This window comes from Rhodnius prolixus, unplaced genomic scaffold (assembly GCF_049639745.1).
Source record: "Rhodnius prolixus isolate KJV_2025 unplaced genomic scaffold, Rpr scaffold_4, whole genome shotgun sequence".
NCBI classification, from domain to species: Eukaryota; Metazoa; Arthropoda; class Insecta; order Hemiptera; family Reduviidae; genus Rhodnius; species Rhodnius prolixus.
Window position 1 is genome coordinate 43,567,260 of NW_027411614.1, and position 22,289 is coordinate 43,589,548.

The 22,289-nt window shown below is 31.2% G+C and overlaps 5 protein-coding genes across 9 annotated transcripts; 2 read left to right on the plus strand and 3 right to left on the minus strand.

Annotated features, from left to right (window-relative positions):
* Window positions 1-1,325: 1,325 nt before the first annotated feature.
* On the minus strand, window positions 1,326-2,194 carry LOC141456086 (uncharacterized). 2 transcript variants are annotated; one of them, XM_074131726.1, is made up of 2 exons: window positions 1,918-2,194; window positions 1,326-1,617 (listed from the first exon to the last, which is right to left on the minus strand). In XM_074131726.1, the coding sequence occupies exons 1-2, from the start codon at window positions 2,058-2,060 to the stop codon at window positions 1,374-1,376; spliced, it is 387 nt and encodes a 128-aa protein (XP_073987827.1). In that variant the 5' UTR covers window positions 2,061-2,194; the 3' UTR covers window positions 1,326-1,373. The 2 variants fall into 2 exon arrangements, with proteins under 2 accessions (XP_073987827.1, XP_073987828.1); XM_074131727.1 differs by having other exon boundaries at window positions 1,927-2,184.
* Window positions 2,195-4,721: 2,527 nt separating this feature from the next.
* LOC141456078 (FAD-dependent oxidoreductase domain-containing protein 1-like) lies at window positions 4,722-11,961 on the plus strand. Its single transcript, XM_074131708.1, has 9 exons — window positions 4,722-5,398; window positions 5,485-5,714; window positions 5,854-5,967; window positions 6,048-6,207; window positions 8,833-8,978; window positions 9,087-9,173; window positions 9,930-10,083; window positions 10,184-10,298; window positions 11,655-11,961. The coding sequence occupies exons 1-9, from the start codon at window positions 4,997-4,999 to the stop codon at window positions 11,792-11,794; spliced, it is 1,548 nt and encodes a 515-aa protein (XP_073987809.1). The 5' UTR covers window positions 4,722-4,996; the 3' UTR covers window positions 11,795-11,961.
* A 101-nt stretch (window positions 11,962-12,062) lies between these two features.
* On the minus strand, window positions 12,063-13,339 carry LOC141456085 (calcium load-activated calcium channel). The gene is made up of 5 exons (XM_074131725.1): window positions 13,161-13,339; window positions 12,994-13,071; window positions 12,747-12,921; window positions 12,485-12,629; window positions 12,063-12,240 (listed from the first exon to the last, which is right to left on the minus strand). The coding sequence occupies exons 1-5, from the start codon at window positions 13,219-13,221 to the stop codon at window positions 12,148-12,150; spliced, it is 552 nt and encodes a 183-aa protein (XP_073987826.1). The 5' UTR covers window positions 13,222-13,339; the 3' UTR covers window positions 12,063-12,147.
* A 2,736-nt stretch (window positions 13,340-16,075) lies between these two features.
* LOC141456087 (uncharacterized) lies at window positions 16,076-17,473 on the minus strand. Of its 2 annotated transcripts, XM_074131730.1 has the most exons (3): window positions 17,362-17,473; window positions 17,105-17,256; window positions 16,076-16,444 (listed from the first exon to the last, which is right to left on the minus strand). In XM_074131730.1, the coding sequence occupies exons 2-3, from the start codon at window positions 17,214-17,216 to the stop codon at window positions 16,296-16,298; spliced, it is 261 nt and encodes an 86-aa protein (XP_073987831.1). In that variant the 5' UTR covers window positions 17,217-17,256; window positions 17,362-17,473; the 3' UTR covers window positions 16,076-16,295. The 2 variants fall into 2 exon arrangements, with proteins under 2 accessions (XP_073987831.1, XP_073987830.1); XM_074131729.1 differs by having other exon boundaries at window positions 17,105-17,425.
* Window positions 17,474-17,636: 163 nt separating this feature from the next.
* On the plus strand, window positions 17,637-21,443 carry LOC141456082 (protein crossbronx homolog). 3 transcript variants are annotated; one of them, XM_074131716.1, is made up of 9 exons: window positions 17,637-17,896; window positions 18,107-18,464; window positions 18,574-18,666; window positions 18,743-18,936; window positions 19,019-19,083; window positions 19,540-19,640; window positions 20,243-20,430; window positions 20,735-20,903; window positions 21,135-21,443. In XM_074131716.1, the coding sequence occupies exons 3-9, from the start codon at window positions 18,637-18,639 to the stop codon at window positions 21,222-21,224; spliced, it is 837 nt and encodes a 278-aa protein (XP_073987817.1). In that variant the 5' UTR covers window positions 17,637-17,896; window positions 18,107-18,464; window positions 18,574-18,636; the 3' UTR covers window positions 21,225-21,443. The 3 variants fall into 3 exon arrangements, with proteins under 3 accessions (XP_073987817.1, XP_073987819.1, XP_073987818.1); XM_074131718.1 differs by lacking the exon at window positions 18,107-18,464; XM_074131717.1 differs by lacking the exons at window positions 17,637-17,896; window positions 18,107-18,464 and having other exon boundaries at window positions 18,472-18,666.
* The last annotated feature ends 846 nt before the right edge of the window (window positions 21,444-22,289 follow it).

Genomic DNA, 22,289 nt, shown 5'->3' on the forward strand with positions numbered 1-22,289 from the left:
ATATATTTGTCTTCCATAATATTCTTATCCGCAGTGTCCGCAGTGCAAATAATTGTTTAGTATTCTCTAAAAAGCAAGCTGTTTTTCAAGCTTCTTTATAGCTTCAATCATTTTAAATAAAAAGCAACTAAATTTGAAAGTATTCATATAAATCTTGAAATGCAAAAATAACTTTTATTTAAGTGAAGATACAGACAAGCTTTTGATACTAGTTGCGTAATATTGAGGTAAACTTATTTGATTTCTTTCACATTTATGGCTTCTTTTACTAATGAATTTTATTTGATTCAAAAAATGTAAAGAGTGAACATTTCATTCTTTATAATTCATTTTTTTATATTCATTAATTTTAGATAAATTATAATTTTTATTTCTGCTGGTAAGTGGAAGAATATATAGTTTTTGTTTATTACATGTTTAAACTTGTATATTTATTTTATGGCACTTTCAAACATATTTCTATGATAGTTCCATTAAGGTCACTTATGTGGCAAGGGATTCTGTTCTTTTCTTTGCAATTTAATGAAATTTATATAATTTTAACAGAAATTAATTTAGTACTAATAATTAATAATAACAGAGATTACTAAAATTCTGATCTCGAGGAAAATTAAATGTAAATGAAATGCATATTTCCAGATTACTTTTATAAGCTGTCCGAGATAGTCTCAAAAATTAACCAGGCTGGATGCTTTAAACATGAGATACTAACTAACATGCAAGGACTTCAGTTTTGCATACATCTTATTTTCAGTACGGTTTAATTAGTACTAGAGATCAGATGATTCCGTATAATGTGTCGAATTTTGAGCATTTTTTGGATTTCGTACTACCAAAGAAAGTTACTCCGAATGGAATACTAAGTTTGCAAAAAATCAGAAAATAAAATTGTCAAAAATTCTAGATTGAAATCTAAGTTAGTCGTATAGAACTATAAATATTAGGACCTTGTAAAAAATTATAAGTTTTAACAAAAGTATTTTCTAGGAAAACTAATAAATCAACTATATATGTATTGTATATTAGGATTTTCAACTGTCATTCAAGACAGCACATGATCAAAGTCTAATACTAGCTTATGACTAGATAATTGGCTAAGGCTGTAAGCAATATTTCCTACGATTTATATAAAAAAATTCAGAAACAGTTAACAGTAGGAAGTAACTTAAGGCTTAACTTGCAACTTCTTTTTGTAACCGCAACTTAATCATTTTTATAGGATATTCAGCAAGCTTTGCTGGTTTTTAATTCCCAGAGCGTGTTAAAATTAAAAAAAAAACTCTTGTTATTCTTGCTACTACCTAAATAGAAATTAACTACGAAACGAAGTTTCAAATTTTATTTAAAATTGTAGCCAAAGCGAAAGCGTTGACTTAGGATGGCCTGTAATATTTTGCCCCACTTCTTGTACACAAAAAACTCACGTCTTCAGGTTTGGATGTGGGCACTATGCTTGGAGATGATTGTTCGAAGGTTCGTCCTAAGTTGAAAATTTTCGATCTTCTATTTCTCATATCCGTAAACCTTCTAAACCGTTTAGCTGTCAATCCTCTTCTGGAATGTGAAAGATGAAGTGGAATTGGTAGGCTTACTGGCCTACTATCAATCATGTTTAATCTGCCAACAATTAATACATTTTTATTACCTATTGTCGTAATAAATCACACTTTATAATTTGCTGATCAAGATAATACAAATTTTATCATCGGTATGACAAGACTTTTCACAAATGGCGTTCTTAAATGCATTCTAGGATCTGCAAACAAATCCTTATTTAGACATAATTTGTTGCAATTATCTTAATTTTTTTTTTTATTGACTAATTTTTGCTAACATCCTAAATTATTTTCTTTTTTTTAAAAAAAAATACATGTTTAAGTTTATAGATCGAAAACATTTATTAGATCAAATTATTACTTTTTGTACCTATTTTTTGGCATTGTCCATTCGCACATTATGCTGATGATAAATATAATTAACGTGAGGACGATTAATTCTGGTATGAAACTGGAATCTATGTACGCATAAATATCTTCTGGCTGAATGTCATCGAGTTCCATTCCCAACTGTCAACCGTGGCATTTGAAATTTATTAACATCGCCTATTTCGACGTATCTAATAGAATTTAATCGCATCATAACATTAATAAATGTAACAATTGAAATATGAGCATCTGATTATTATAGTATGAGTAATTCTACTATATTTTAAATTGTGGAATCATAAATGGGAAAACCATATGACTTTAATGAAGTGAATCATACAAGAAACTCAAAGAATGTTTAGGAAGTTCTAAGCTGAACCTATTAGGAACCCTACAAGTTAGCAGTTTTTTTATTAACTGACAATTTATTTATTTATTAACAAAAAATTAATTCTGCTCTAAGTTAAGAAGTTTTATTATATGGATCTTTAACGTTTATTAACGCATCTTTTTAACTTTTTTAGTCTCATTATAGGAAGCTAGATTTAAAGAAAATTCATTTATTATAAGTTTAGTAGAGGGCATATGTTCCGTAAAGACACCGTTTGACATAGAATGGGAATTTTTATTTTGGGAACATCAATTGACCTACGCCTGAAACGAGATTTGCAAACAGCTTCTTCTGGGTGGTTACTAAAACTTTCCGGTAGGACATTGTATAAAAGTTGATCGTCAAAAAGTGCACGAAAAAGCGTAACTTTGAAAACACTCAACTTTGACAATTTTTTTTTCTCTTTTTCTATAAAAGATAAAATTCCCAATTTTTGTTTATAATGTAGAGCTAATCCTCGTTTATAAATGCAATTTTTTCGTAATAACATAGATAAATTAGTTTTTGAGAAAAAATTCCCAATTTTTGTTTATAATGTAGAGCTAATCCTCGTTTATAAATGCAATTTTTTCGTAATAACATAAAGTTAATAACATTAAGTTTTTGAGAAAAACGATGCCAAAAATGGGCAAACGACATTTTCAAAAAAAAAATTATTTGGGTTGACTATAGCCAGATGACATTTAAACTTATTACAATCAACTCTCAGTATACATTCACCACAGTATCCATTCTAGCCGAAAAAACGTAAATATGAAACGAACAACAATTGCTCTCAAGAAAAAATCACCAAGGAGAAATAGCAGAAGTTATATAGCCCTCTTGCAGCGCTACAAGTTTTTACAGTTACACTCGGAGTTTACTCATTCCATTAACTAATTTGTTACTAATTAAATTAAACAGTCAACGCCATTGACTCCCATTATTTCAACACATCATGGTTCCATTTTCTACACTGAGTAAATAATTTATTAAACCCGTTCACATATCGAATTGAACGATTTCTCAGATATGCAACGATGAAATTCCGTTTAAGATCTTTCAATTTGTACACTTTCTTTGCTTTTATTTCAGATTTCTGCGACTAGATTTTAACTATATGACGCCACTGAGTGCAGTGAAATTCTCTTAGGAAATAATTAATTTGTAGAAACTAGATTTACTTAGCATACTGATAGTTTGGAACAAGATTTTAAAATTTACTGAAGATGTTTTGAAGATCTATGTAGTTTCCTGGGATACAATTTATACTTGTTGCGTGTAAAATTTTTGTTAGATCAGGTTTGTATAAACATTAAACTGAAGTACAAATTAATTAAGAATGTAAAATAATAGTTCTAAATCTGTACAACACTTCTCTTTTCTTCTCTTTCAGTTTACGAATAAAATTTTTTTAAACTTAAAATTCGTAAGCAAAAAGATAGTGGACTTAGTATTATACATGTTCGTTAAAACAAAAAACAAAAGACTTTTGTAAAAAAAAGGGGCCTTTGAAAATTTCAGTAACTAGATGAAGCTGAACTGAACAGTCGAACGTCCAATGGACTGATAATCTTTCTACTTGGAATTTTTTCTATGTAATCCATACCCCTATGTAGGCGTATTATGTAGGCGTAAGAATTCTAAAGTGAAAGTGATTACTGAACAGCACTTTAGAGAAGACAACGTACTCATCTCTAAAAATCCTCGTTTAAGTGAATTTGCTGGAAAAATGTTTGAAATAAATTTATGCAGTCCTCCCTGCTAACTTAGGATGTACATCCTCGACCCACGTGAAACCTACATGAAATGATTTGAACTGAACATTCGGAATGTACTTCTATTGCGCTTGCTAGGAGAGATAATCAAAGCTACTACTGGGACAAAAGGACAAAACGACTTATGTACCACAGCAGCCTCACTTCAATGTGGACTTATGGACTTGAACTAAGGAGTTCAACTAAAATTTCTAATTAAAGAAATTCCAGGCTTTACAATCCAAAAATTTTCGTTAAATAACAGTTACTCAATTTTATATTTAAATTGTAGTCTTCAACATGATCTCAAGATTCCGTATGTAACTGAAACAGCGCAACTAAATATCGAAAATTCATCAACACTTCTATTCAAATGCTTTAATAGAAAATCCACCAACTGTAAAGTGACAACTCCAGCGAGAGGCAGCTTATCTCTAGCTGATTTAGTCAAGAAGATTCACAAATTACTTTTTTTTCTTTAGAATGTACATAAATAAATTAAAACGCAAGTTTGAAGAAAATCGTCCGACCCACTTTCGAGAAAAACTAAAAAAAAAACTATTTATTTAAGTGGACGATTAATTAATTAATTAATTTTCTCGATGGCGACAGCAATGTTTTTTTCTTGGATACGTTGGCATGTTTGATAATAAAAGAAGGTCACATGAGCGTGTGAATGTGAACCTATTACGGGAGGTTATAGAGTGATAATAGTGTGACTATCAAGTCTGTAAACAATTATCGGTGATTGTGGAAAAAAATAGACAATAATTTTGAGTGCCCTCTTGGAAAATGATGATAAATTTGAGATAAAATGGGTTAAATATTCACGCTCTTTGGAGTTTTTACTTTGCTTTAATCTTCCAGTATAAATTCTAAGTGTATAGTGGCAAATCGCGTGATCACTTCCGTTTTATCTTGAAATTTAGCCCCACAATTGAAAAATGGCTAGTTGTTATTTCAAATTCTTAAGAAGATTTGTATCAAATTCTGGAGATCTGCTAATTGATAAGTGTTTATTGAATGCTAGAATGTGCCATTTAATGAGCTCAAACTTTTATAGTTCTAAATCCCCAATTAATTTAAATGAAAATGAAAACCCTTTTAAAAAAACATTTAGAATATTTGCTGATGATTTTAAAGATATGAAAAATGTAATGTTGGGTAGGGCTAAGGTATTAAAGTCCCCTAAGTTTCCAACACATTGCGATGTTATTATAATAGGTGGAGGTGTTATGGGTTTTTCTATCGCATACTGGCTGCAGCAAAGAGCTTTGGAGGGACTCAAAATTATTGTCGTCGAAAAAGATCCTTCGGTAAAGTCTGGTAACTTTAGTAATTTAGAGGTAGTATGAAGTGTAATTTTTAGAAATTTAGGACTAATGCAATTATTATTTTGAATTCTTAATAATACAGCGATTTTCTGTTCTAGTATTCGAAATCTACAACTGCACTATCAGTTGGAGGTATAAGGCAGCAGTTTTCATTAAAGGAAAACATTGAATTGTCTCTGTATTCTGCTGAATTCTTAAGAAATATTAAACACCATCTGAGTATCAAAGGTGAGGATCCACCTAGTGTTGACTTCAATCCTGCCGGTTACCTTTTTCTGGCTTCAGAGAAACATGTTCAAAGAGTAATAGACAATGTTAATTTGCAAACGTAAGTTACATTTGTATTTACATTTACATTTTCGTTTGTAATCTTGTAATATGTACAGACGAAATTTCTTTTGGAGAAGGTATTGTAAGATGTATAGATGTAACTTAAGATGATTTAATAATATAACTTAACTTGTTAGTTCATTAGGAGCTAAGGTGGAACTATTATCTCCGGAAAAATTAAAAGAAAAGTTCCCTTGGCTGAATACTGACGGCGTTGCTATAGCTTCACATGGATTGGAAAATGAAGGATGGTAAATATTTATTTAAAAAGTTTAAATTTAACTATTTCTTTCTATTCTTACAAAAATAGGACAAAAAATGTTAACCGTAGGTTTGATCCGTGGTTACTTCTTCAAGCGTTTAAAAGAAAAGCAATAAGTCTAGGTGTACAATTCATTCCAGGTGAGGTAACGAAATTTGGTTTTGATGATGAAAGTAACGTTATCGGTGATGACTTATTTCCGAAGTATGACAGCCTTAAGAAAGTTTTTGTAAGTTTTTATTTAACTAATTAGTGTAGTGCATTAGAATATAACATATTTAATGATTCTCAACCGTTGCAGTAATAGAATTGTGGATCATTAAGCAGATGTTTGAGCGTTTGAAACGTTAAACATTTGTTTTTATTGAACACTTACTTAACGTTTAATTAAAAACAAAATTATGTATGTTTTTATGTGGACTGACTTTTTACTCTATGGTGAGTAGCTAAATTTTGCCTAAGTTGTCATCACTTTACAAACATTTTTCAAGATAGATCAAACTTTATATTTCGTTTAGGTTCAACCAGAATTTGAGAGAAAGGTGTGTGTTCATGCCAGGCTTTTTTTTAGAAAGTATAGGACAATTTTGTCTGCCTTGTAGAAATGTTTGTATACTATGATGAACCCTGCTCATTCCAAAACTTTTTTTTAAAATAATTATAAAATTGGATTTAAGTACGTACGAGGTGTGTTCAAAAAGTAACGGGAATTTTTAAATTTCGCGGGTTTGGAGAGTCTGATTGTAAATTTTTTTTTTTTATTATGTTGGTACACATGCCCCTGAAGTACGATAAAATTTTCAGTAATATTCATTGTTTACTTCTTAAGTGGCAGCCGTTAAGGTTAGACGTGTTTTTTGAGCTTAGCGATTTTTGTTTGTTAAAAAAAATGGATCAAAGAATTTGTATTAAATTTTGCGTAAAAAATGAAATAAAGTGTGTGAAATGTTAATAAAGGCATATGGTGAGTCTGCTATGAGTAAAACAAGGATTTACGAGTGGTATAAGCGTTTCCAAGATGGCCGCGAAAACGTTGAAGATGACGAACGACCTGGACGTCCAAGCACATCAACAACCGATGAAAACGTGAAAAAATTGAAAGAAATGGTTATGAACGATCGCCGAATCACAATCAGAGAAGTCGCTGATGATGTTGCCATATCAATTGGCTCATGCCATGAAATTTTTTCGGATGTTTTGGGTATGAAACGTGTGGCAGCAAAATTTGTTCCAAAATTGTTGAATTTCGAACAAAAACAGCGGAGAATGGAAGTTGCTCAAGAGTCACTCAATGAAGTCGACAACGATGCGGATCTACTGAAACGTGTTATAACAGGTGACGAAACATGGGTTTACGGATATGATGTCGAAACTAAGGCTCAATCGTCCCAGTGGAGGCATTCTGGATCGCCAAGACCGAAAAAGGCTCGACAAGTGCGGTCGAATGTGAAGGTTATGCTCACTGTGTTCTTCGATTTTAATGGCATAGTGCATCATGAATTCTTGCCACAAGGTCAAACAATCAATAAGGAGTACTACCTACAAGTTCAACGCCGTTTGCGTGAAGCAATCCGAAAAAAACGCCCGGATTTGTGGCAAAACAATTCATGGATTTTGCACCACGATAATGCACCTGCTCACACTTCATTGCTTGTTCGTGAATTTTTGGCCAAAAACAAAACTTTAACGATGCCCCAGCCTCCATATTCGCCAGACATGGCTCCATGTGACTTTTTTCTATTTCCAAACATAAAGAGAACATTAAAAGGCCGTCGTTTTACAAGCATAGATGACATTAAAAGCGAATCGCTGAAAGAGCTGAAAGCTATCACAAAGATCGAGTTTCAGAAGTGTTTCGAGGATTGGAAAAAGCGCTGGCACAAGTGTATTGTATGCGAAGGGGACTACTTTGAAGGCGACAATATTAATGTAGATGAATAAATAAATATTTTTTTCAAAAAACGAAAATTCCCGTTACTTTTTGAACACACCTCGTATATCATCCAATGTGAAGAAAATTAAGCGAAGGTTCTCAGATTTGAATTAATATGATGATAATTTAATAAAACATCCCTTTCTCAAAACCCAAAACCACCCATTATGTATCATTTACACTTTATACTAAGATTTACAGGTATGAAAATGTCTTTCGATCAATAAAAAAAAAAATTATAGTTAGTAAAATTAAAGCTATCTAGGTAGTGACAGTTTTATTGGAGAAAATTAATGTATTATTTTGAAATATATACTACAATAAAATAATTTCATGAGCCTGAACCATTTTTATTATATTACAGTTATTATAAATTTGTTTTTAAATATTTTTTGTTTGAAATCTAAATTTTTATTTCCGATTTTAGTTTAACTGATAGTTATTTTCCGCTCTTTGTTTCAATATAAAATTTGTAAAGTTGTTCTTAATTATCAAGCACGAAAATTGAAACCTTGTTCTCGTTTTATAGTTTAAAACTAACGAGAATTTAGATTAAAGCGGACGAGAAAGTTTTTGTCACGAAAGTTTCGAAAATTTGCTGATTAGCTCTAGTAAAAATAGGAACAGGTTTGTGTCTGATTCTCTTGTGACATTTCCTGAAACAATTACCTACAACTTAACTTAAAGGACCTCTACAACTGGTAAAACTTTATAATGACTGCACATCTCAAGCGGATTTCTCACTTACCCTCCTTTCTTATGCTATTCGGTTCTTCTCTTTCTCTTTTCTCACACATATATTTTGTAAATACTATTTTCTTCAGCATTCGGTTTTATTTTACAGAGAAGGGTGCTAAATCTTAGGTTATCCAGTACTGGAACATAAATCGCAATTTTAGGATTTCTATTTTGTTATTTTAGGTAAAATTACCTGATGGTACGGAGAAATCAATCAATTTCGCAATTTGTATAATTGCAGCAGGTGCAATGTCGGGCGAAATTGGAAGTCTAGCCGGTATGGGAACAGGAATAGGACTCCGAAGTCCATCTCTTCCAGTTGTACCAAGGTTTGTGTAATCTAGCACTAATCAGCTATACCAGAATTAAAAAAAAAAAATATTAGTAATTACTTTTGGATTTTTATGTTGCAAACAATTTGGTTTATGTTTTTGTAGGAAACGGTATGTGCATGTCCTTCACTGCCCAGATGGACCAGGAATGAATACTCCTGTACTTATAGATTATACCGGAGCGTATCTTAGGTATTTCTTTTGTTTAATTTGATGTTAGGTCATTATTTTGATAGGTTTTACTAAATAAAAAGTAGAGGTTTCCTCCTTAGCTATAGGTCGAGTCATTCTTTGAATACCCAGCTCGGTGAGCCTAATGATGGCTAAGCTTGCAATAACTCCTTTGAGTCGGCCCAATGACGTGTATTGCATTACGTTCCCTGAAATATGTTGCTGATCATTACTGGCGAAGATAGAAGGGGAATCTAAGGGGCTCTGGTTCCCCAATCTTCATTTTAAGAAAATATTTCATATAAGCAACCCACTAATTGAGCTCAGACTGAAATGGGACTATCCGATTGGATTAGGTTCATTCATTTACTTAGGGCCTACACGCAAGACAGATTTTCATCCCACTAGACTCTGCTAGAGTAGGTATACTCTCAGCGGTCCCATCGGTAACTGACCGCTTATTTTGACGCGGAACAGGCCGAGAACTCTTAATCTTACCTATGCTTTTTTATAGAGCACAGTAGTCTCAACAAACTTCTGTACAGCTTTTGTACAATGGGTAGAGATATCTGTTGTCAGTATCAGCGTACGTCTAAATGCTTTGCCATCACTGGTAACCGATCTTAGTCCTCTGGCACTTACAATCTAATTTAATCGTAAGCAGAGACAGATCATTATGATTTTTTTAATATACTTTTACTTCAGTTTTAATAAATTGAAATAAAAATCTTGACTTAAGAAAGTAAGAAATATTTCTGACGTTACATTTTAATAAAGGAGGGAAGGTATTGGAGGTAATTATGTGTGCGGCATATCCCCACCAGAAGCTGAAGAACCATCTGTTGATAATTTAAATGTTGAAGAAAATTATTTTGAAGAAAAAGTATGGCCTATCATTGCACATAGGGCGCCAGTTTTTGAAAAATGTAAAGTAAGTAAAAAACAAAAAGTAAATAAAAATAAGAAAAAGTAAAAGTAAGTTGTTTTTGCCATATTTAAGTATCACTTATTTTTCATTTTTTAAATTTTAGTTAACAAATTCATGGGCAGGATTTTATGATTTTAATGAGTTCGATGAAAATGCTTTTGTAGGCCCTCATCCAGGATATAATAATCTTTATCTAGCTACTGGATTCAGTGGACATGGTAAGTGTGCCCTTTAAATTTATTGCATGCTTTGTTACTTAAAATTGTCCTAAATGTTCGTGCTACATAACTTGCGTTATTGGGAAAAAACTATGTAAAAACCATATTCGCTTTTTTTGCGGGATATGACAGTGCGTTGCGACCTGCAATGCTATGTTGTGCCCCCTTGCTAATGTCAGACTCTCTAGGAAATGCAGTGATCGGGAAGCCTTTCCTGCGCCAAACTTTCCACCAGTTTGTGGTAAGACATATCCCACCCAAAACCTGGAAAACTACGTTTTACCATCACTCAGCAAGATGGAGGGGTGAGTGGAATTGATTAATACCTCAAACCTGGCTAAGCGAAAGTCCTCATATCATTTCGAATGGCAGTTCCTTATAGCATTTACTGACTCCTCGAGGAGGTAGATTTCTCCCCCCCAAAAAAAAATTCTTACAAAAGTCCTATATTTATTTTAAGACACGTCAATATATGTCATTGGCTCGGATCTTTTTCCATCCGGTCTCCGGACAGTTTTCTCTCATTACAGACATCATGGTCCATCACCGGACAATTAGCTGTAAGAACTTTCCAGGAAGAAAAAATCGTAAGAGCCAGCAACTGGATTCGAATCCAGAATCTTTGAGTAGGAATCCACTCAGCTAATCCTCTCTGAAAAAAAAGCCTCTTTTCACATCTGTTTTCAATCTGTTCTTTTTAACCTTTTCTACTTTTTAGTAGTGAAGCATTTTTCAAAAAGCATACATCTAAGAAAGCTTTACGCAGTGCATAAAATATTTGACTGGAAAGTATGATCTCTTGCTAATAAAAAAATATTTTTTTTTTTAATTTAAACATTGTTTTAAATTTGAAAACTCATTTACCCGAGCAATTTCTCAAATAGGACAGCAAGTTTTTTTTTTTTTTTTTTTTTTACCGAAAATAGACTACTTGATTTCGAAGTGTGCCCGTAAGACTCAGAATCTAAGACGTAGTTTCTGTCTAAACCTGTAAAAGAGGCTCCTAAATATTTTGAATGTCCTGGGCTTTTTCAATTTAGAAAGTGTATTTAATCAAAATCTTGCCTATTAAAATAATCTAGATAAGTTTTGAATTAATGCTACTTCCATGGCGTATAAAATACTGTTAAGTCCGAAGTTCTGAATATTAAACATTGTAGCATTTATTATGACCTACAATGTTGTACAGAATATATGATATCTTTCAGGTCAAAGTAATTTTTTCTAGCATTAAAAAAGAAAAATTTATATAAAGCTTGAAAATCTCTCATTAATTATTTTTAATTATTATTTTTAAATAATTGAAAATATTGTTATTATGTGTATAAAATATGTTTTTTGCATTGCATTTTATAGGAATTCAACAAGCTCCTGCAATAGGTAGAGCATTTATGGAAATGATTGTTGATGGACAATTTAATACTATTGATTTGAGTAGATTAGGTTTCCAACGTTACATCGAAGACAAACCCCTTTGGGAAAGCAACATTGTTTGAATTGTTTGCTGATATTTATATATACAAATAGATTGTGCTTTAGAGAACACGGATCATAAATCAATAGCAATAATAACGTTATTTAAATTCATTGAATTTTGTAAAACCCAGAAAATATATAGTTTGACATTTTAAATTTTATAAAAAATATAACGCTTACAATGTTTTTTGTGAATTTCTTTTTATTAAAAAAAAAAGAGTAAATATTTAAAATAATATAACTTTAGGTCAAAAATTTTTGTACAACGGTAAATAAATAAGGTCTTGCTAAGAACACAACTTGATAATTTTATACACATAAAGAAAAAATAAAAATAGATCAACGAAAACGTCAAACATTTCCATCAATTTCATCATCGCAGTTGTTGAGGAGGAGGTCCGAATAAACCTCCAGACTGTTTACTTGCTGTTCTTGAAGGAGCAAATCCAAGCATCTTTTGTATGTTCTAAGCCAAAAACAAAACAAAAAATGGATGAAGTGCATTTATGTAAGAAACATTGATCTTTTAAAGAGAACATCGACATATCACAGAGGACAATGTCGTAATTATGTGTGTTATGTGAAAGCAATTTTATCTTTCTAAAAAAATTGATAGCAGTTAATATTTGCAAGAATAAAACTGGACATATCTTTCGACTGAGCCCTTATTGGAATGGCTGTGATACAAAGAAAACAGTTAAAATTAATACCTGTCGTATGGACATGGTACAGAGGATGTACAGGAACAAAAATGAGCATTCTGTATAATCCTCTCCAGGTAAATTTCTGTGAGACAGTCCTTGAATCCATGAAATTGGAACAAATGGTAGTCTAGCAACTATTTTTCCGTCGAATCTAAAATATCAAAATATGTGACAACTACTTGCAAAATCCAATATTTCATGCAAGAATTTTTGTAAGGACCCAATATTAAACATTCTATGAGATGTATGGTAAACAATAATTACTTACATACTATTAAACATACTGAGTAGCGCGGTGAAAGCAAATCCAATAGCGAACATAGACTTCATTTTTACAAATGAAAGATCCCGGTTATTATTTTTTAATTTTTCTTCTTCACGTTCAATTTTCTTTTTGTGCTGCTTATCCAATGAATCTCCATGGGCTTCTTTTCTTTTTTCCACTAATAATTGAATAAATTATTTGGCTTTTATGCAGGAATATTGTAGAATTAACAATTTTAGCTATTACTTACATCGCTTGCTTTGCCGTTCAACTTCTGTTTTAAGTTTCTGATATTTCTCCGTCCTGTACACCATCAGCCAAGTGAGTCCTATTCGCAAAAGGAAGATTTAAAACTTTGTTAAAAAATAGAACGCACTTGTTAACTTCTCTAAGGTAAATATGATCTCGATACTTCACCTTCACCTAGTAAAGCAGTACATATGGAAATGAAAACAATTAGAATAGTGTCTGCCCACATTTTTGTAAATTAATTGTAAACTATTGCATTTGTTTGTAGTTAAAATAGAATTCGTCTTAACCTACATACGGAGTACGGAGCCCACGATGTAACCAGAAGTGTAGCCTCCGACCAATTGTATGGTAGTCAGTAATCAGTATTATCAAGGCATAATTCGTTTTTAACAGCAAATAAGTCTAGAACATTTTCGAAATATTAACTGAAATTTATATATTAAAAATTACAAACAAATAATTACTTTACAGGTATTATGTGATGTTAGAAAAACTATAAAATAATTATGTATTCACCCTGCGGGCGAGCCAGTAACTTAGAAAAGCCTTACTGTGGTGTATTCAAATTTAAGTATTTTACCTTGAATTTCTTCCCTAGCTTCTTTTTATAATTTTTTTTTTTTTAATTATAAAATAAAACAAAATGGTTTCAATTGTTAAATATTTCTGTGAACTGTTAAAAAAATATTCTTTTTTCTCTTCTATGGTAAGTGGAAGTATTGTCATATTTTTTATACTAAATTGTCACTGAAAATGTTTGAATTGAGCGCACATTTTTTTTAGAAACTGCCTGTAAATAAATTTTACGTCTGAACAAAAAAACATCGCAGGGCTTTTTATCTTGGATACTCTCACGGATGCAAGAAGATGACGATCACAGTCCCTCGGCTGGTAGGATACTTTAATGTTTTTACTTAAGGTTTTTACTAGTTTTACAGTTTCTAGAAGACAACTTAAACTACTTTCATTTAACTTATTCTTCTTATTATTAAGCACTTAATAACTTTTATTTAAAATATTCGTCAAAAAATATTATGGGGCCATTCGGGGAAAGGATAAGTTAGCCTCTTCTTTAAGTTCATCTTTTTAAGTATACTGTCGTTTCATTTTACAATCTATTAAGAAACGTTAAATGCTTAAAACCGGTTGTTTTAATCGGATTTATTTTTTAACCGGAAGTTTAACTATTTTACATTTTTAACGACGTTTTTCTATCAACTATATAAACACATTTCATATTGCTTGAAGAAAGGGAAGATCAATTATAAATTTTTTAAACTATTGATTGTGGACTTCTAATCATTACACCCCATGTTCTTTTGAAGGATATGGATCTCATTTTCACCCCACCAGATTATTTTCCAGTAAGAATGAGATCCACATTTAGATCGGAGTTTTTTTTTTAAAGACCTATCAACAGCTCTCCCTACATTAAAACACCATCGGTCTTTTAGGCGTTCGCACGGTACCTTCCTTACCTTATAAAGAGAAAAGAGACTAAATATTGTCTCTTTCTTCACCAGACGGCGGTAACAATGGACAGTATCAATTTATGTCACAATTCAAAGTTGGAATTGGAATTTACATAAAATGTGCAGCCTAATTTCCGATGGAGGCCGAAAAATTTGCAGAAAGGTGTCTTGAGGTCCAACGCTGAACCCTACTTTGGAATCTCATGTAAAACTGCCAGAAAAGGCATTATGAGTTTACTATTAAGAAATATTACGCTTTTACAAGATGTGTTTCAGGCAGAAACACTTCCAAAGATTTTTCTAGAAGGTTCAGTAAGGAGTTGTATACTGATGCTCATTACCCCTTAGGAAGATTTCACACATTATGACAGCTAGAAATGATCCTTTTATTAGAAAGTATCTAAAGTTGGGAAGAGAACACTTGACTTTTAGCCGAGAAAGAATCTGTTCGACCTCGCTTTGTTCTGGCACTCACTTTAGAAACCTGGGAATCCTTGAGAGTATCCCAAGCCTAAACACTGCTCTTCTCGATCACTCATAATATATAAAACCTAGGGACTTGCAGTAGATGTAAAATAAAATTAAGTTTTATTTCATTCCTAGTATATTTATAAACGATAAAATTTCTAATTTAAAGTCTGTTCTGCATCTTATTACCAATTTAAAGTTGTGAAAACGTGGATGGCAATCAGAGCAAAGAAGTTAATGATGATGGGGAAAAGAAGTCATGAGGTATTATTTTTGGTTAAGTCAGAAGACAAGATAGATAGTGTCAAGGGCCGTTTTAGCCAGGAAGAATGAACATTTGCGATAAGCGATAGAACATACTAATTACCAATAGACAAGTCAAATGTTCAATACAATTTCGCAATGGGTTAAGTTCTGTCAAAAGTATAAAGCAACCAAATAGTAATATGAACGGCAAAAAACAAAAAGTTGTAATTATACGCACAATGTTCAGTCACAAAAATTAAAGTTGAGGAATGATTTTTATTTGAAAACGTATTCTAACTAAATGCAAATTCAGTAAAACCTGCCGGCCGCTATGTTTAACCTAAAGTTGTTGGCAGTTTACACCAAGATAAAAGCGCTTTAAACATCATTCTTCGTGATTGGAGCCCTATTCAGCTCATTGTCACCTCGACATACACTCTCAGTGCCCTCTAGATATAAATTGCTCTTTTCACCTTACAACTCATTATTCTTAGAAGGAAAAAATCTTAGAAGAATAAAGAAAAAATGCATGGAAAGAACTGTTTTGATGTCTAATAAATTCATGCAAGGGAAAGAGAAATTACTGCCAGTTTCTGACATATTTGTTCATCCTAGAGAAATTCATTCACGGAAAAAAAGTTATATACCCAACAGTTATCCGTTTGGGTTTGCCTTCATTAAAAAAAGCCCAAACGTTTAAGCTTTTATTGTTACAACGGCAACACATCGCAACTTATTCATCAGTTTCATAAAAAAATTACAATAGTTAATCAATCAAATTACCCACCTGAAGGTGACCTAATATCTAGGCCGAAACCTCGGCATAAAAATAAATGACTGAAACTGGCAATAATTACTCTTTCTTTTATTTTTTATGTTTATATAAAATAAACATGACGGGAAATAAAATTTATTAGTCTTTTAACATATTTTTATGTATATCAACAATTTCATTGTTCATGCGCTGCACCTATTAATGAAAGTTTTTTGGATATACTAACTTAGATAAGGTAATCTTACACATTAAAACTATAACAAAGAAAAAATCTAATACTGATAAGTCCGTGATCAAAAACTATCAAAAGAATCATGAATTTAATCTCCTTTATTTTCTTTATGATTCTTCTCTTGACTGCTCTTCTCTGAGTTCTTTGTTGCTTTTTAATAATTCAAGTAATCTTGCTTGTATGTTTTCATTCTTCTGTTCCAGAACGTCCAGTGCGTTATTTAACTGGTCAAGTTGAGTGTTAAGTCTTTCCACATCTGAAATTGTAATTAGATTTTTATATATAAATATATGTATTTTGTTAACTAATTGTTTTAAATTTAAGATGTGCTGATATATATATATATAAATACAATTGAGCCACCTAGGAAGCTTTAGAAATATGAAAATTTCTCATGTGAAATACTATACTGAAGTGGAGGCAATGTGCACTTAAAAAGATTTGAGCAATTGTTCGATGAACATGGAAATAACATGTATATTGAGGAAGAATACAATTACTTTGAGTTACGGCGCCTACAGCAATCAGAGCAAACACTACAGGTAAAATCCTGGCGAAAGTGATTACCTTCGATTGTGAGGGATTTAGGTAATGATTTGAAGGGTCATTGTTTGAAACGATGGCAATATTTGTGCGTTAACTGATGTAACGTGGGTATTATGCAGCCTCTTAGAGATGTACTTGACTAAAAAACACTTAAATTAAGGTTAAAGAAAATTAGTTAACAAGGAGCAAGAACTTAAATTATGTCCATATGCATTTAAAGATCAGGGAGTTGATTTTCGGCACCACTACGTGGAAAAAAAATTGAAAAATAAGAAGCGAAAACAAAATCGAAAAAATTAATTTAAAAAAAAGGGTTTTGCATATACCTATCTCATGTTTAAAAATATTGGAAAGAGGCCTAAATAATTACCTTCATCAGAAATATCAGAAATTTCTACATCTTCGTTTTCTTGATCATCCTGCTTGGGTTGTTTAGCACCTTGTCCTAGTTGATCAGTGCTAACGTAAGTGTTCAATACCATTTTGTTAAGAAATACGAAGTATGACTATCTTCTTTTGTTCCTTTAATAAGAAGCAAATGTTTCTTTTAAATGTAAATTTAAAGAAAATAGTTAATACATAAAATTTATTTCACTGAAAACATGTTAGGTACAAGAAACAAGACACCTCCTAAATAGCTAGGGAAGGATACACCTTTAACATCTACACTCCATTATTCATAGACCCCTTCTAATCAACATTGCAACGAACAAGTGTAGCAACTAACAATCAGATGTTATAAATATTGTTAATTTTATGAAACTTTACTAGTATTGTTCTTCTTAAAAAAATATTGCCATAAAAAACGTAAAGGTTGATCTCAAAATTTGTATTTTTAGAAGATGATTAAAAAAGTGTTATTATAATCGATTGTATGTAAGCAAAGTTAAGAGCCTATAAATGCTTCTGATAAGAATTCAAGACATTGTTAACAGCTTGATTGCCCAATTTTTCTTAGATTTCAATGAAAATTAGTGCATGGTTTGAGAGTGTTCCTCTTTCAAAAAGATTTATAGAGATTTGAAAAAAACTACTTCCTGAGATTGTAATATGAGATTTTGTTTTTAACTAGAAAGTTGCATGTTGCATAGTCGAGAGTAACCAGACTTCTTGCCCAGTATTGCCCAAAGACGAAGTTAACATTACTGAGATACTTATTTAAGTAAGTCTATATGAACGAATGCAATCAATACATCAAGTTAGATCATAAAATCGTAGGGCCCGTTTTCTAAAAAATAATAAAACAATTAAAAAAACAAACTAGTGAAGAGTTCCCGTCGCTCGTTAAACTTTGACCATACTCTTATTATGTTTTCCTGACTATTCTTAAATGAGAAAGATTTAATGTACTCTTTATACTTATTTATTCTAGTTGGAGTGCACGCAACGATGGAGAACGACTGAAATAGAATATTAAAAGTCGCGTTAGAATAAGGATACTAATTAAGTACAAAAATCATATCAATCCTGCAACCAACAGTAGTAAATTATTGTGAAAAACAAAAACAAGCAAACAAAGTTGTTAATTAGTGAGGTTCATTTTATTATTAAACATCAACAAAAAAATCCTTCGTAGCTCATTGATTTTATTATGTTGAACTTTTACCCTTAATACATTTAAATGAGCGTTAAGTAAATATTAAGTTGGAAATAATACCAAGATTTGTGTTTTACAAAATAAATAAATAATGTTTTTTGAGGAACTTGTAACTGGCAACATTGTAACATAAGTAGGTCATTTAAAATATTTATTTGTTAAGGTTACATTTGTATCAATTTTAGAGATCATGATTTTAGAGCTTTTATTAATAATTTGCTTTCGTGATGTTTCTTGATTAGAAATTCGTAATTAAAAGAATGTTACTACCACTTGGTGAAATTTGGATCAGGTGACAGATAAATATGGCAGGAAGAAGTGATGCAGCAAGTATAGTACGAATAAAACTTAATTCAATATTATTAAAGATTATTTCGTTGGTAGTGCTATATAATTGCTTACATTTTACAGCTAACTGAAAAAGAAAGCAATGAAAATCTCCAAAGACATGGATCTATTAGAAAAGTGCTTCATTCATTAGTAGGAAATGATTCCCTCTTGGGTATATCTGCTCGTATGTTGGATAGGCCTAAACAATACAGAGTTGACGATGATTTAAATCCATATCAAGATTTTTTAAGAGAGTATGCATTAATTTCTGAATAGTAAGTATTAGATTTGTACAATTGTCTCATATGCAGGGAATTATAAGTAATTGTTGGAAATTAATTGTTAATATATGTTTAGCAAACTTTTGTGCCAGAACTTAATACCTGGTTTATACATAATACCGTCAGCAAATTCGGGACTTGGTAAGTGAATTATTAAATTTCAATGCGAATATAAATAATTTAATCAATTACCATATATGCATATACGTTTAACCAAAATACAAATGGAAGAATGTCAGTCCAGAAAACGTGCCGAACAACTAGAATCTATTTAATGAAATTAATTTCCTCCAATCTGATGATCTGAATGTCCATTGCATGGGCTTGAAATTGTTCCCCGACCAATCAAGCCAACTCTTCTAAAAGAACTTTATCGTAATTAGCAGCGATCATTCTCTCATTTTCAGTAAAATTCAGCTCATTTCTGGCCTCCCAACTTATTCCCTCTCACGCCATAGTAAATATGCTTCCGCTTCTAGAACATTGAATGGAATGCTACCTTTTCCAACTAAGTGTATATTGAATTGAAAAGTACATGTCTCATTTGTTTTTCATGCTTACAGAAGTAAACAATTTAAGTAACGTATTAATTTTTAGTGTGGTTTGGCGTATTGTTTGTCCGGTCAGGAATTTACAAAGGTGGAATCTTTCGTTTTACGTTTAAAATATCAGAAAGTTTTCCAGATTCACCGCCACCTGTGAGTAAAACTGTTTTTATATTCATTAGAAAGTATTTAAGATCTAATAAAGATGGTACTCATAAAAATGATATATATTTTGATCTCCAACCAAACAGTTTTATTGAAGTTATAAAACTAAGAAAAAAAAACTAATAAATCTGTTCTGGATTATGTAAATATTTCTCAGCAGATGCGATAGTTAAATCAGCAATAAAATATTTCTCTTATTAAAAAGATAAGTGAAATTCAATTAGGAACATAATCTCTTCTACAATGGAGAAAGGCATCTCCTCTCATCACTAGTTACCTTCCTACCCTCTCTATTAACCTATGTTCACTGTAACCTCCTTAATCGTACTTCCATAGATTCTCTCTTGATTGGGGGAACTTCCATTAAATTGTAAGCAGATATGGTGAAGGACAAATCGGTAGCAATGTAATTTTTTAAAGTATTGGTTATCCCCGTCATGAGACAGTTATGGGTGGTTGAAGGGTCCATTCGAATTTCTTGTTTACATACTTTTAGTATCAGATAGGTTTGACAAAATCAAATTTTAATATTTTAAAAGTTGAAAATACTCGAAATTTTTTAATAAAATAATCTTCTATAAATTTTTCAGTCTGTCATTTTTGAAGATAAAATATTTCATCCAAGTATAGATGAAGAAACTCACGAATTAAATGTAACTAGTATATTTCCAGTTTGGTCAAAACATGAAAATCATTTATGGCAAGTGCTTGAATATACAAGCACAATTTTTTATCAGATTTCTACAGATAATGCTAAAAACCTATCAGCTGTTCAACTGTAAGTATTTTTTATTTTTTCATTCATAAGATATTTTGTAGATATTACACTTGAACTGTAAATTCTATTTTTAAGTTAATTTCAAAAAGCCATTGCCCTGACTAAAGCTTATTTTTTGGTTAAGTACATTATATTATAATCAACTCTTTTTATAAACCGTTTAAAAGTGGATCTAAAGTAACTATCGGAAAGTTTTAATTATAGTTCCATTAAACTTTGTTTGTACAGTTTAGATTGCGATTCTAATTACATGTTAGTTTTAATCATCAATAAATTTTACAGAACTGTCAACTTTCTCTTTCAGCTATGATAATGACATTAAAAAGTACAAAGAAATGGTACAGACTTGTATAGAACAAAGCAAACAGAACATATTTAATAGGAATAACTATGAAGATGCCAACTATATTAGATTTCATGAATTCAATGAGTCGGTGCATCGTGAGGCCAGATTAACTCTTTTGTCCGAGGAAGTAAGAATTTTATCTTTATATTTAAGTAAAGTAAAATGTAACCTTTAATAAGTTGAATCCTAAGTGACATAGCCACTTGCAATAGACGTGGTTCCACTGATCAAGAAACTTCAAGGGTTCTTTCATTATTTGATTTTTGTACATTGTAATGTTTATGAAACTTATTTGGTATTGATTATGCTCATTACATTCCAATTTATTTATGTGCATTGTGTAACATTTAATTTACAGCCAAAAATGAAAAATATATCAAAGTGTGCTCTATCTTGGGTGAAGGAAGGTACATTAAAACCTTGTTCGCTAACACCCTATAATTCATGACGATAGCTTATTGTCTGATTATAATGGCTTAAAGATTTGTGCAACATGAAGCTCATATACACTAAGTGCCTTATTAATGATACAAGTTTTATAGCAAGGATTCGTTTTTAGATAATATATATTTTATTTATTTTGAAATGTGTAAATAAATGATTGTTCTGTTTGTGACTTTATTTTATAAAAATGTCTGCTTTTATATATTACCAAATATTAAGTGTTCTTTATTTCTGAATCATTTATTACCTTCAAGTTCATCCTGTCCTGTATATCCTCCTTTTAAAATTCTCGCAGCGCTTTTAAGGTATCTTAAAACTTGAACTGGACTTGAAAGGAAAGGATATTATCTTAAGAAAAAGTTTTACACAAAAATAATATTCATTGTGTATTTTGGCTAACATTATGTTAACATATAACAAAAATAGGAATCATTTATCTATTTAAAAAATTATAAGGAATACACAAATACATTCGCATAAACTGCGTAAGAATTTTCATTATTCTAAGCAGTAATTTCATTGTTTATTGGTTAAATTTAATAGTTTAGAAAATAAATGTTTCTTAAATTACACGTAGAACTAGTATTTATAACATATTTTACATTTAGAAATCTCCACGGTTTAAGGCAATAAGTAAAATATAAGCTATAAACAAAATCGGTACAAAAAAACAATTTTTACAGTGAAATATTAGAAATATAAAGTATCCCCGCGAAATAGTAAGAAAAAGTGTATAAAAAAAAATGGCCACCTGAGTCTGGTGAGTAGAAGAAATAAACAAAAATAACGTTCGGAGGATGACGATAGAAGAAGAATGGTTTTGGAAAAATGCAAGTATAAACTGTGATTGAACCACTTCCTAGGAGAGACAGTATGAACTAAAGTTGATTTGTTATTAATTTTCTTTGTTTCTTTTAATTACTCTTCCTCTGGATTTTTTTTAATTAAGGCATTATGGCAATTAGGTGGTATTAAGTAAGTGTTAATTAATGATACCGGAAGTGAACTGAAATAAATTGTTTTAGGTTGAAAAAAATGCAAAAATGAATCTTCCTTGTCGAGTGTGTAA